This window comes from Halichoerus grypus, chromosome 6 (assembly GCF_964656455.1).
Source record: "Halichoerus grypus chromosome 6, mHalGry1.hap1.1, whole genome shotgun sequence".
Taxonomy (NCBI): Eukaryota; Metazoa; Chordata; class Mammalia; order Carnivora; family Phocidae; genus Halichoerus; species Halichoerus grypus.
In genome coordinates, this window is record NC_135717.1 from 36,631,513 (window position 1) to 36,644,293 (window position 12,781).

At 49.8% G+C, this 12,781-nt stretch overlaps 1 protein-coding gene across 1 annotated transcript in view; it reads right to left on the minus strand.

Moving 5' to 3' along the window:
* The window catches only part of SEC14L5 (SEC14 like lipid binding 5), a 38,828-nt gene that overhangs the window by 14,617 nt on the left and 11,430 nt on the right, over positions 1 to 12,781 (minus strand). Inside the window, exons 3-8 of the mRNA XM_036091533.2 lie at positions 9,180 to 9,329; positions 8,712 to 8,843; positions 7,355 to 7,483; positions 6,516 to 6,708; positions 3,464 to 3,576; positions 1,267 to 1,456 (exon numbers count right to left, since the gene is read on the minus strand). Of these exons, the coding sequence (XP_035947426.1) occupies positions 1,267 to 1,456; positions 3,464 to 3,576; positions 6,516 to 6,708; positions 7,355 to 7,483; positions 8,712 to 8,843; positions 9,180 to 9,329 (907 nt within the window). The remainder of the gene's footprint in view (positions 1 to 1,266; positions 1,457 to 3,463; positions 3,577 to 6,515; positions 6,709 to 7,354; positions 7,484 to 8,711; positions 8,844 to 9,179; positions 9,330 to 12,781) is intronic.

A 12,781-nucleotide genomic window follows, 5' to 3' on the forward strand; every position in this document is an offset into this window, starting at 1 on the left:
ACCACACTGAAGCCAGGACGAAGCTTATCTAACACACGTGTTTTCTCTGTGAGGCACATTGCAGCCTTCTTGTGCTCGTGAACACTAGCCAGCACTTCTGCACTTTGCCTGGGGGCCATTTTAAACAGCAAAAATCTCTCACACACACACCACACAAAAGCACAAAATTGCAAAAAAAAAAAAAAAAAGTAGTACTAAGTGGACTTTAAAAAGGACTCTTCTTAACAGTATGAGAGCTGAAACAAAAAGGCAGAAGGACATCTTGAGGACACGAAGATCGGACAACTGACTTTTTGCCACTCTGCCCATGGTCGTAATTGACTGCAGAAGCACCCCGAGTATTGATTTGGGGGTTACAAATAAATTTGGGTGAGTAGGCAAATTCACAAATATGGAATCCATGAATAATGAGGATTGACTGTATATTAAAATAAAGTGCTCCAACCAGTTCTTCAGGAGAGTCAAGCACTCACCTTAATTGATATATATATGAATTTCTACATAAAGGGCATTGAAAAGCATAATGGGCACTGGAATCAAGGGCAGCTTTAAGAAACAGAGAGAAGTTATCTGTGGTGGGTTGAACAGTGTCCTCCAAAAATTCACATGCACCCAGAACCTCTGAATGTGACCTTATTTGGAAATAGCCTGCAGATAAAATTAGTGAAGGACCTCCAGATGAAATCCTACTGGATCAGTGTGGCCCCTAAATCCAATGACCTGGGGTCTTTACAGGAAGAGGAGAGGACACAGAGAGACACCCCGAGGGAAGCCATGTGAAGACAGGCAGAGATTGGGGTGACATGACCACAAGCCAAGGAACACCTGGAGCCTCCAGGAGCTGGAGGAGGCAGGGAGAGATTCTCCCCTAGAGACATTGCAGGGAGCATGGTCCCACCCACACGTTGAGTTTGGGCTTCTGCCTCCAGAACTATAAGATACATCTCTATGGCCTTAAGCCACCCAGTTGGTGGTAATTTGCTACGGCAGCCCCCAGCCACTAATGCAAATCACGCAGCCATTATGTGTGGGGTCTCAAAGACCAAAAGCAAGGCTGAGCTAACGCGGCCACAAACGTTGCTTCCAGCCCAAATGTCTATTCCGGCCCTACTTTCCTCATGGCTGGGTGAACCCCAAGGGCATCTCCAGATGCCCAGGAGAGTCAAAAGGAAAAATCATAAGAGGCTAACATGAAAAGTGGCCTTCAAAGCGCCTTTGGCAGTGACCAAAGTGTGCGCTCTGCATTATGTAGGTAAAGGGACGCACCTATGTCCTGGTAATGCCAGCCCCCCGCATAGAATTCCTCCAGGAGGGCAGGGGGTCGCCACGTCTGAAGGAGGAGATCCACCTGGTGCTGCTTTCTCCAGCTCAAGGACTGGCACAGCATCTCCCGGGCCTTGTCCAGGTGGAAGTCACGAGCCCGCAGGAACCGGAGAATGTGCTCATCTTTGGGAATCTGAGAGAAGAAGGAGAAAGCCGTAGAATGGTATTCCCTAACCCAGTGGACAAAATTATGGAGAATGAGTAGCTCCTGTCTTATCTGCAAAACACTTAGCTGGGAAAAGGACCATACACTTAACCATGACGCAGTCTAGGGGTGAACTATAGGGAAAATCTGTGAGTTTGGGCTGCCTGACGCTCCTCCCTCCTCATGTACCTCTTTTCTTTTGGGGAGCTGCTTTTCCTCCCCACTCCCCAGCACCCATCCTGGTTTTAGCTGGTGTTGCCAATCAGCACTCCACTCTCATGGCCTCAGGGGTGGCACAACCCAGATTTAAAACCAATTTAAATCAGAAGAATGGGTCATAAACCCCTTTCTCTGCAGTGGCAAAGGTGAGCCTGCAAGCCACGGGCAGCCACAGCTCCAAGCTCAACAGGGAAGTTAAGTCTGACGGGGATGAAGCAGAAGCAAACAGATACAAGAGCTCAGGGGTCCCAACCATGTGTGAGTCCTGGTTCGGGACATCCCTGAGGCAGGTTGCATGGGCCCCTGTGCGAGGCTGAATGATGTTCCTTCAAAATTCACATCCACCCATAACCTCGGAATGGGACCTTATTTGGAAATGAGTCTATACTGATATAATTAGCTAAAATGAGGTCACAATGGAGTAGGTGGGCCCTACTCCAGGAGGGGAATTGGGACACAGACACAGGACAAACTGGGGGAAGAAGGCCATGGGATGATGATGGAGGCAGAGACTAGAGTGCCGCATCTATCAGCCAAGGACTGGCAGCAGCCACCAGAAACCAGGAGGGAGGAAGCATGGCACAGACCCTCCCTCAGAGCCTTCAGAAGGAACCAACCCTGCCCACGCCTTGATTTCAGACTTCTGGCCTCCAGAACTGTGAGAATAAGTTTCTGTTGTTTCGAGCCACTCAGTTTGTGGCATTTTCTTTCAGCAGCCCTAGAAAATGAATACACCCTGCCCAACAGTTATATGAGACAATAAATACTCCTCTCCTTATTTTCTGCCTTGACTCAAGCTGCATTCCTACCACACAGAACCCAGAGACTAAGTAATAGGCTGAGGTGACAGGGTAAGACCCCGCCAGCTCTCCCTCCTTCGCTTAGGCAAGTAGCAACAGGCAAGGGAAACCCAGCCCCAATGAAAGCTCCCCTTTTCTGAGTGCTCATCCTGAGCCAGACACGACTCTAGGCACTTTATGTGCGTTGTCCCTTGTAATTCAGTGCAGATGGCATATGCCGGCATCATCTCCCTTTTATAGATGAGAAAACAGGGGCAGATAGGTTAATCACAGCCCAACATGAAAGTAACTCCCTGTCTGCCCCCCTGTCTCCCTTGTCCGCCCCCACCCCAGCGTGGGGAGGGGATAGGAAGGAAGGGCAAGCTCGAAGTTCTTATTCAACAGAGCCGAAGGTCAAGTCCATGCTTGGGACCTACATGCACAATGGACATTCATGTGATGGGGCTTAGAGTCTAGAGCCATTTTTGGTTGTCACAGCTGGGGGAGAAGAGCTCTTGGTATCTACTGGTGGAGGCCAGGATGCTAATCAGCACCTTGCAGTGCACAGGACAGCCCCACCCCATAAAGAACTGTCCAGCCTCAAATGTCATCAGTGCAGAGGATGAGAAAGCCCGCGATCAATGGTACGCACAGCACACGTTATAGATACATGAGACAATACATAATAAAAAGGCAAAACAGGGGAGATGGGTGGGGGATGGGGTAACTGGGTGACGGGCATTAAGGAGGGTGCTTGAAATAATGAGCAGTGGGTGTTATATGCAAATGATGAATCACTGAATTCCACCTCTGAAATTAATAATAATAGTATATGTTAATTAAATTGAATTTAAATTAAAAAAAAAAAAGAAAGCAAAATACAAGTTTCCAGGATTGCTAATTACATCAGCGTATTTACCTGGCCCTTCCTCCCCCAGTGCCTGAGGTGAGTAGCTGTCATTGAACATGCTTTCGTAGACCCCAGCTCTGCACCCACCTTGCCTTTATGGGTCTCCTGCAGCCAGTGCCGAAGCTGGATCAGGCAGCTCTCCTGGACGGGCGTGAGATGGCCCAGGTACCTCTCAATGTAGTCTGCATCCAGCTTGTCCTCTGCAGGAGAAGATGGGGGAGTTCAGGACCAGAGGGCAATACCACTCTCTTCTCCACATGGTCTACCCTTTCTGGAACCCTTGCCTTACTGTCCGCCTCGGATCTGAAACGTCGAGTAGAGTGGCCCTTTCACCGAAGAACAGCCACATGGGCTCCACATCCTCCAGTCTTGCCAAACCATTTCCAAGGTGGTTCTGAAAACTCATGGTAGGGCCAGCCTGGATCTCACTATGGCAAGTGACGTGTCCTTTGACCCTCGGAAATCCAGATAATTCCCACCCCCTGGGGCTGTCCTGCCCTCTGAAGATACTAACAATATGTGCTCATTGTTTCTAGACAGGCATCATCTCAGTGAGCTCTCCCAACATGCCTGTGAGGCGGGCACACTACTGTTCCCACTTCATGGAAGACAAAACTGAGGCCAAGAGAGGTTAAGTAGCAAGTGAATGCATGTGGTGCACCCAGCATAAAAGAGATGGTCAGTAGATACAGTTCCTTTTGTCTTCCCACCTCCCAGCCCCCTTGTGGGTTTGAGGCTTTTCGTTGACAGAGCCCTGACCCCAAAATATAGCCGGGGAGCTGTGTAGATCATCCCCAGTGTTCAGTCCCCGTCCTACACAATTGGGCTGTTTGGGGTCAGCGTGTGCAGGCATTTAGAGGCTGGGCTCCAACATGGAGGTCCTGGTGCCCACTCTTAACTGCTGGGGTGGCAGATGTGGGCATGGTGAGGCACACCAGCATGGGAGCATCTCAGCAGTGGGTAGGCGGCCCACAAAGAGCAGCCGCCATGAGCACAGCCCATTCTCTCTGTGTGCACAACCAGTAGCAGGACCCAGTGGTTCCCTCTAGAACAAAAAAAGTCCAGGGCTGGAGGTCAGTAGGCATCTGGGTAAGCAGAAGCAGGAGAGATGCTGGTGGGGTGCAGTGGGGGAGCCTCAGAGTGGTCCGAAGTGAGATGGGAAGGGAGCGTGGAGAGGATGAGGGCGAAAGCACAGGCGGGGCAGGAGATACCAGCATCCTTCCGGCCTCTATGCGGCTGTCAAGGCCCCTTTCTCTGGAGCACAAAGGCCCAGTGATTCAGGGCAGGGTGGAAGGGGCATGACTCTGCCTCTCGCCAGCCATCCTGAGCACCTGCCTGCTGCTGGACAGCACAGACAAGGAAGGAAAAGCCTGGTGCAAAATGAGTAGGGCACAGGGCTTGACCACCGGATAATGTGCACAAGAAGGGGCAGAGGTTTTAATTTTTTTTAAATATTTTAAAAGTGCACGTACCACAGCAGCCAGCTAGTGCACATACAGTTGGTACAGAATAAATGTTTGTTGAATGAATGCATTTTGTTCTCCCTAAACACTGCCCCAGATATATTATTAGTTACATAGCATATCTCCAAGAAAGCCAAGCCCTACACTTCAGTGGCCCCAAAGGAAAGACTAAATCATCGTGAGCACTAATGCATACGGTTAAAACTGAATTCATGGGGTATGTGTAGTTTTGTGTCCTAGGGGTTTTTTTTTAAATTTTAACATTAGATTGTGAACATTTCCCATGTCAACAAAAGCCTAAAATATGACAAAGGGCTAATTGCCTTCAGTACAAAGAGCTCTTACAAAGCAGTAAGAAATAAGTGGGCAAATAGGAAAATAAACAAAGTACAAGAACAGAGATTCACAAAAAAGCAATACGGAGTCACTAAGCACAAGAAAATAATATTTGGCCCCACTCATCTACCAGTGGTCACTTTTTGCTTTCTGAAAGATTTTATTTATTTATTTGAGAGAGAGAGAGATGGAATGCATGACAGGGGGTTGGGAGGGTGGAGAGGCAGAGGGAGAGGGAGAAGCAGACTCCCCTGCTGAGCATCATGACCTGAGCTGAAGGCAGACACTTAACCGACTGAGCCATCCAGGCACCCCTCAGTTTAAAACATTTAGTAACAGTCTTGTGGGGAGCCAGGGTGAGGTCAGGAATAGACACAGTTATGCACTTTTGGGGGGAACATTGATTAGTACGACCTCTTTGTAGGCCTAATTGGTAAATCTGACAAAATTTCGGCTGCATATAACCTTTGACCCAACAATTCAACTTAAAAAATTTTATGCTACGTATATACTCATACCAATATAAAAACAACCTTAAGTAGAAAGATATACTATATTATTTATATTTTTTAACAAATGGGAAAAAATAAAATTAAAATTTAAAAACAGAAACCTAAATGTCCATCACTAGAAGTTTAGCTAAATTAACTAAAAATAATCAATAATCAATAAATGTTTATTAATAAGTAAGTTATGGTACAACCACACCATGAAATACTGCAAAGTGCTGAGACAGAAGCAATGACACAGAAAACTGTTCAAGCAACATTAAGAAGTGAAAATAAGCAAAACATCCAGTAGAATGTATAACATGCTTTCACTGATTCACCGTAAGTTATACACGTATGCATGCCTGTATTATGTGTATGTAGGCACATATTATGTGCATATATATGCCTAGATAATTTTAGGAAATATGAACACAAAACTATTATGGCCTCGAGGGAGAAGAAAGGAGTCTTACTTCCTAATTTACATCTTCCAAGAAATTTGAATTTTTTTTTTAACATGCATTACTCATATAATTAAAAATAGTTGAGGGGAAAAAAAAAAAAAAAACAGAGAAAAGGGCAGCCCTGAGGCACCAGATCAGGTCAATTCCTGATTTAGAAATAAATCAGTTCTGGCTCTTGGGCCAGAAGGAAGGCAGGGTAAAGCAGCGGGGAAGGGAGGAAGCTGAGTCATTCCAGGTCCCAGACCCGTGCCCAAGGGGACCCAAAGCAATTCTCCCCCGCATGGAGTGAGCAAACCCTAAGCAGGCTTCTGGGGACTGGGTGGCGGTGGGGAGGGGTGGCCAAGGGCACAGAGCTGGCCAGCTGGCCTCCGCCACAGGGACCTACCGTCTGTAAGAACTGTCTCAGGAGCAGGGCCTGGGGCGCTGCCGGGCCTGTCAGCCTCCAGGGAGCCAGGATCCCTCGGGCCAGCCTGAGAGCGGGCGTCCTCCTCTCGGACGGGGGCAGGCGTCCACCGGGGAATGTGAGAGGTGCCCTGGGAGATGAGCTCGTTCAGGTAATGCTCAATCACCTCCTTCCCCTGGAAGCCAGAGAGACACGTGAGCACCAGGACAGGAGCGCGGGGGTGGGGGGGTAAGGGCGTCAGCCTGGGCGTCACCCTCATCTGGCTGCAGTCCCAGCCCTGACACGTGGCTATTGAGCAGTTGAAATGTGGCCGGTCCGAATGGAGATGTGCGGTGAGTGTCAAATAGAAATGGGATTTCCAAGAGTTAGTACAGAACAAAAAAATGTAAAATAGTTCATTAATAAGTTTTCTATGGATAACACGTTGGATAAAATATATCATTAAAATGAATTTCACCTGTTTCATTACACGAACAGGCTTCTCTCCTCAGTGATGGGTCTGAGATCTTTACACAGCAACCATTTTAACCAGGACAAAGCACCACAGAAAGCTCTTCCTCTGTCCAGAGTTCACTACAGAAGCCCCAAACATCAGGGGGCTTCAGGATAATGATTATGGTGCCTCCATTACGGGCCGGATAGTTTCCACTCACTATCTTGTGTGTTATGGTCATTATTAGGATACCCATTCTATGGATGAGAAGACTGAGGCCAAGGAAGGTTAAGGATTGATCTTGCCCGATGTCACTTGGGTTGTCAGGTGGTAGAGCGGGTTTTGTGTACCTTCCTCCTTGTGACTGACACAGGAGCCCACCCCTTACCCTCTTGACGTTGGCTGTGTACTGTTTCATGGCGATCTTCTCCAGGGCATTTTCGAAGCCAAAGAAGGACCGGATGTCGAGCGAGGCACATTGCTCAAAGCAAGTCCACTCTTCATTCTCAGGGTGGACCTGAAAGCCAGGCAGGTCTCAGTGTGGGGGATGCCGTGCCCACCCCCCGCCCCAGGGGCTCTCTTGGTGATGTGGGCCCAGGCAGAGCAGACAGCAAACAGCACCTAGAGCCCCACCCAGAGAACAGTGGAAAGTGTTAGAGAACAAAGAGCCTCCTCATGAGAGGACAGGAGAAAGTGGATCTGGTGTCTGCATGCCTCTCCCTTAAAAACTGATATATAATAATATATTTAAATGAGTAATATATTTAACATACAATTATATATAAGCAAGTTAAACATAATTAGTATATATTCTAGATATATATTTTAAAGTATGTATTATGTTATATATTTATATATAATATATATATATATATAAAAGCAAGGACAAACTTTGTTGACACAGCTATTACGCAGACCCAGGCTTAGTACTTCTCAAACTTCCGTGGGCAGAAACATGACCCGGGAGTCTGTTAAACGTGCAGGTTCCTAGGCCGAATGGGTCCAGGGCGGGGCCTGGAAACAAGCATTTCCCAAGCAGCCTTGGTGATGCTGATTCATCTGTTGGCTGAACTCACTCTGAGAAATACTGCACAAAAAATGATTTATAAAAAGCTGCCACCCACTCAGTTGTTAAGCGTCTGCCTTCGGCTCAGGTCATGATGCCAGGGTCCTGGGATCGAGCCCTGCATCAGGCTCCCTGTTCAGCGGGAAGCCTGCTTCTCCCTCTCTCTCTGCCCCTGCTTGTGTTCCTGCTCTCGCTATCTCTCTCTGTGAAATAAATAAATAAAATCTTTAAAAAAAAAAAAGGTAACACACCTACGGGGCTTAGCATGTGCGAGGCACTCTCCTAAGGGGTTTGGATAGTTCACTTCCTTTAATCCTCAACACAACCTATGTGATAGGTGCAATCATTAACCCCATTTTAAAACAGATGAAGAAACTGTAAATGAGGGTGCGTTTCATGGAGGAAGGAAAGGAGAGAGAGAAAAGGAAGAGGGAGGCAGGTTGCCAGGTTTTGCCAACAAGATACAGGATGCCACATTTGAATTTCAGATAAACAGTGAATAATACTTTGTTAAGTATGTCCCAAGCAATACTTGAGACTATTTAAACAAACAAAAAAGTATCAGCTGTGTATCTGAATTGCAGATGGAAGCCAGTGTCCTACATCTTGTAAAGGCCAAGGCCCTGGGGGCAGAGGAGGGGGATCTAGGCTGATGCAAGGTCTGGGGGCGCAGGCTCACGGTGTAGCTGCAGCTTTCATTGACCACCACGCGGCTGGCGAAGGTCTCGTTGTGGGCTTCGATGAGGAGGGTCCTCTCCCTCCAGTTCAACACGTTTCTCTGCACGAAGACCACGTGCTCAACGCCCGCAATCTGCAAGGGAGGGACAGTGGGGGGGCCTGCAGGATATGGAGATTTCGCCGAGACCCGTCGGGCCTGCCCACCAGCTGGCCCGGATCCTGTACCACGCCCTCCACCCCCAGACCCAACGCCTGCCCAGCAGCCGAGGCCCTAGTCCCCAGCCCATCAATCAATCCCTAGGGCTTGGTCCTTCCCAGACCAGCCCTCCGCCCCAGTACCCATACCGCCATACCGGCACCTACACACACACACTCCGTCCCCCACCTGAACCCGCCCCCAGGTCCCCCACACCCCTTCCGGCCCCCTCCTCCGCACCGCCCAGCCCCTGGGACCCTCCTCCCCGCCCACCTTCCGCAGCAGCCGTGGGGCCTCCACGCGCAGCCTGCAGCTCCGCTCCACCACGTGCACCGCCCCGTCGGGGCTGCGGGACTCGCGCAGGACCTCACTGCCCAGGAAGACGGGGATCTGCGGGCAGGTGGGGAAGCGCTTCTCATAGGCCTGGGGGCAGAGCGAGAGTGAGTGCCAAGGGGGCTGCTGGCCCCAGAGGGGCCCACTGCCAGCTGAGGCCTGGAGCTCAACCCTCCTCCCTCCTGCTGGGCTGTTGTCTCATTTATAGGAGCAGAAACGTGAATTCCTGGCCTAAGATAAGAGCAGTGACCACTGCTGTTTTACCAACAAGACATCATTTTAACACCTGTCTCAGAGCCGTGACACACGAGTGCATGAGCAATGATTTGGCAAATCACTCTTTGGCCCTGCGTTTGAGATTTCAACCTCAGAAGGAAGAGTGGGCTTGCCTGGGACATTTCAAAAGAAGGCATCTTTCAGGAAAAAACACTTGACATAATCCAACACCTCTTCGTGACAAAAACACTGAACAAGCGAAGAATAGGAGGGAACTTCCTCAAGCTGATAAATCACAGTCAGCATCATGCTCAATGCTAGAAGATGGAATACTTTCCCCCTGAGATCGGGAACAAGGCAACATCTGCTCAACATTGTCCTGGAAGTTCTAGTCCTGGCAGTTAGGAAGTAAAAGAAATAAAAGGCCTCCAGACTGGAGGACGGGAGTCTGTGCCCAGTTCCGGAATTGCCAGGGAAAGAGCCACTGTGGGGTAAGCCCTCATCCATGGCTGACTGTATCCAAGTGGGGTCTGCTCCAAGCGCCTGTCACAGCCCACGTGCCAGGAAATCGGGATCAAAGCAGCTCCAAAAATAGTGTGGGCATCTGAGGACAGCGCCTCCTCCCCCATCCCTCAGGGCTCCTCCCAGCTCAGAAGGGCAGAGGGGGGTGGGGGCAAGAAGAAATGGAAGAGTGCCCGGTGCCCTTGGTGTCACCCCAGGCCCCACAAGGCCAGCCCAGTGTGTCTTCCTGCCGTATGTTGAGCCTGGCTGTCTGGTACATATGCAGCAGACACAGCAGGGCTGGAATAAGGAGCCCTTGTTCCCCAGCGGAGGGTGCACGGCGAGCAGACATTTGCCCACTGAGGACAGAGCTGCATAACAGAGTGGGCAGATCCTGTGGTGGTGGGCCAGCTGCGAGGGTGTGAGGCTCAGCTCCACCTCCTCCCAAGAGAGGCAAGTCCTTTCCTCCTCTAAGCCTCTTTCACCCTCTGGAAAATGGGTACATACCAAGTTTGCCTCCTAGAGTATGAAACCAGGCTGGCTACTTATGCAGAGCCTGGCTCATTTAAAGCAACCAGAATTTTCATTCTCCAGGCAACAAGACTCAAACGACAGCAGAACACAGGTTTGCAAGAACCGCAGACAGCTCCCTACCAGCCATATCTGAGTACTCCCTTGTCACCAAATGTAGGAGGGAGCCAGAGGAGCCTGCTTGGGCTCCCCTCCACCGTAGGAAGAGGGATGCTGACATTTTTTTAAAGTATGTGGAGGGAAAGGGGTGCATGGCTCAGAATTGGACAGGCTCAGTTCATGTCTCTGCTACTTTCTCACTGAGTGGCCTCGTGAGCCTCTGTTTCCTCTTCTGTAAAATGGGGTGGCATCCCCATTTGACAAATGAAAGAACTGGAACACAGAGAGGCTAAGTAACTTACCCAAGGTCACACAGTGAAAACTGGTAAACCTGGATTTGAATCCCAGCATGGCCCAGTCCCCATTCCCTCGGGAGGGCTTTGCTCTTCTGGGCACCTGGGAAACAGCCAGGCATCGTCCCCAGGGCCGAGTGATCACGATTTCCCCCTTCTCCACCTTTAGTACTTCAACTCCTACTCGCTCATGGCCACACTGCCTCTGAGTTTCTGCACTCCCTCTAACTGTAGAGTCTCTCCTGCTTCCCAGATGAAATGACATACTCAGAACAGGCCTAGATGCCCGGAACATGTCCCACACTCCATAACTGTGGCCCGCCAGGTCCCAGGCAATCTCTGCCACCAGCCACCTTCACTCTGCTCCAGCCATGCCAGCCTTGCTGTTTCTAGAACACATTTTTATGGGTTCAGTTGTGCGCCAACCACCCCCCCAACAAAATCCATGTGTCCTACTTAGTTTCTCTGAATGTGACCTTATCTGGAAATAGGTCCTTGTAAATGTAATTAGTTAAGATGAAGTCATACTGGAGTGGGGGAGGGGGGCAGATCTCTAATCCAATATGGCTGATGTCCTTATAAAAAGGGGAAATTTGGTCACAGACACTCATACAGGAAAAACATCATGTGAAGATGAAGGCACAGGTCTGGGTGATTCCTCTACAAGCCAAGGAATGCCAACGATTACCAGCAACACCAGAAGCTAGTAGAAAGGCATGGAGCAGATTCTCCCTCAAGCCCTCAAAGGAACGAATCCCGCCAACACCTTGATTTCAGACTTCAAGCCTTCAGACTGTGAGGTAAAACGTTTCTGCTGTTTAAGCCACGCAGTTTGTGGTACTTTTAAATGTCAGCCCCAGGACACTAATGCACCTACCATCTGTTCCCACCACAGGGCCTTTGCATGAGCTGTTCCCTCTCCTTGGACCACTAATCACTTTACTTGACAGTGAAGGAGGAGGGAGGCCTGAGTAACTAGGGCTTCCAGAGGGTAAAGAGACCTGGATTGGGGGCTAAGAAGATGCTCTGGCTTCAGGGACTCATCCGTGCTAGTCCCTCTTCCTGGGACATCTTCCCCCACCTTCTCCCTTGCAAGGCCGCCTCCTTCCCTATTCTGTCCTTTTAGCGTATTCATTTCCTTGATACCATTTATCACACCCTTCAGCTGATCCTAGCTCGCATGTGGCGTGCTGAAGGCCTGGGCTGCATGCTTTTTCCACAGCACTAACCTCATACGTGTCTGTCTCAGCTCTTGGCACACAGCAGGACTAATAAATGCCCACAGGCAAAGAAAAAAATAATTTAAACTTGTCGATGATCCAAAAAGCCCCCAAGAAAGGTGTCCCCGGAGGGGAATGACAGGCTGTGGAGACAGAGCATCCAACTGAGCTTCACCAGGCTGACTTCCTGTTGTAACAAAGCTCTGGGTAGAAGAGCTCCGTCTGGAGCCACCAGATAACAGTGGAGGGCGGAGGGCTGGTGGGCAGCAGAGGCTGCTGGGGCACAGCTTTCCCTGACCCTGAAAGGGAAGGTGCTACCTTCCTCAAGTAGCAACGATGGAGCTAGGCCAAGCATTGGAGCGGGGAGCGGGTCAGAGCTCAGGTCCCATCTGGAGGGCAGGGGCCCCTAAATGAAGAGTCCATCCCAGGGCTATATCTCCTGCCGGAAAGTCCCTGGGGTTGTGAGGCCCAGTGTCAGACATTGTTGCTACTGACATTTACGGGGCACTAACCGCATCATTTATTTGTACAGTGCTGCAAGATGGAAACTAGTATTTCCCCATTTTACAGATAGGCAAGTTGAGGCTTGGGAAGGCATCACACAGTCAGTAAGTGGTGGGGCTGGAGCATAGGCCCATCTGACCCAGACCCCAGCCCTGAACCACCCTGTCCTGCCTCTCAG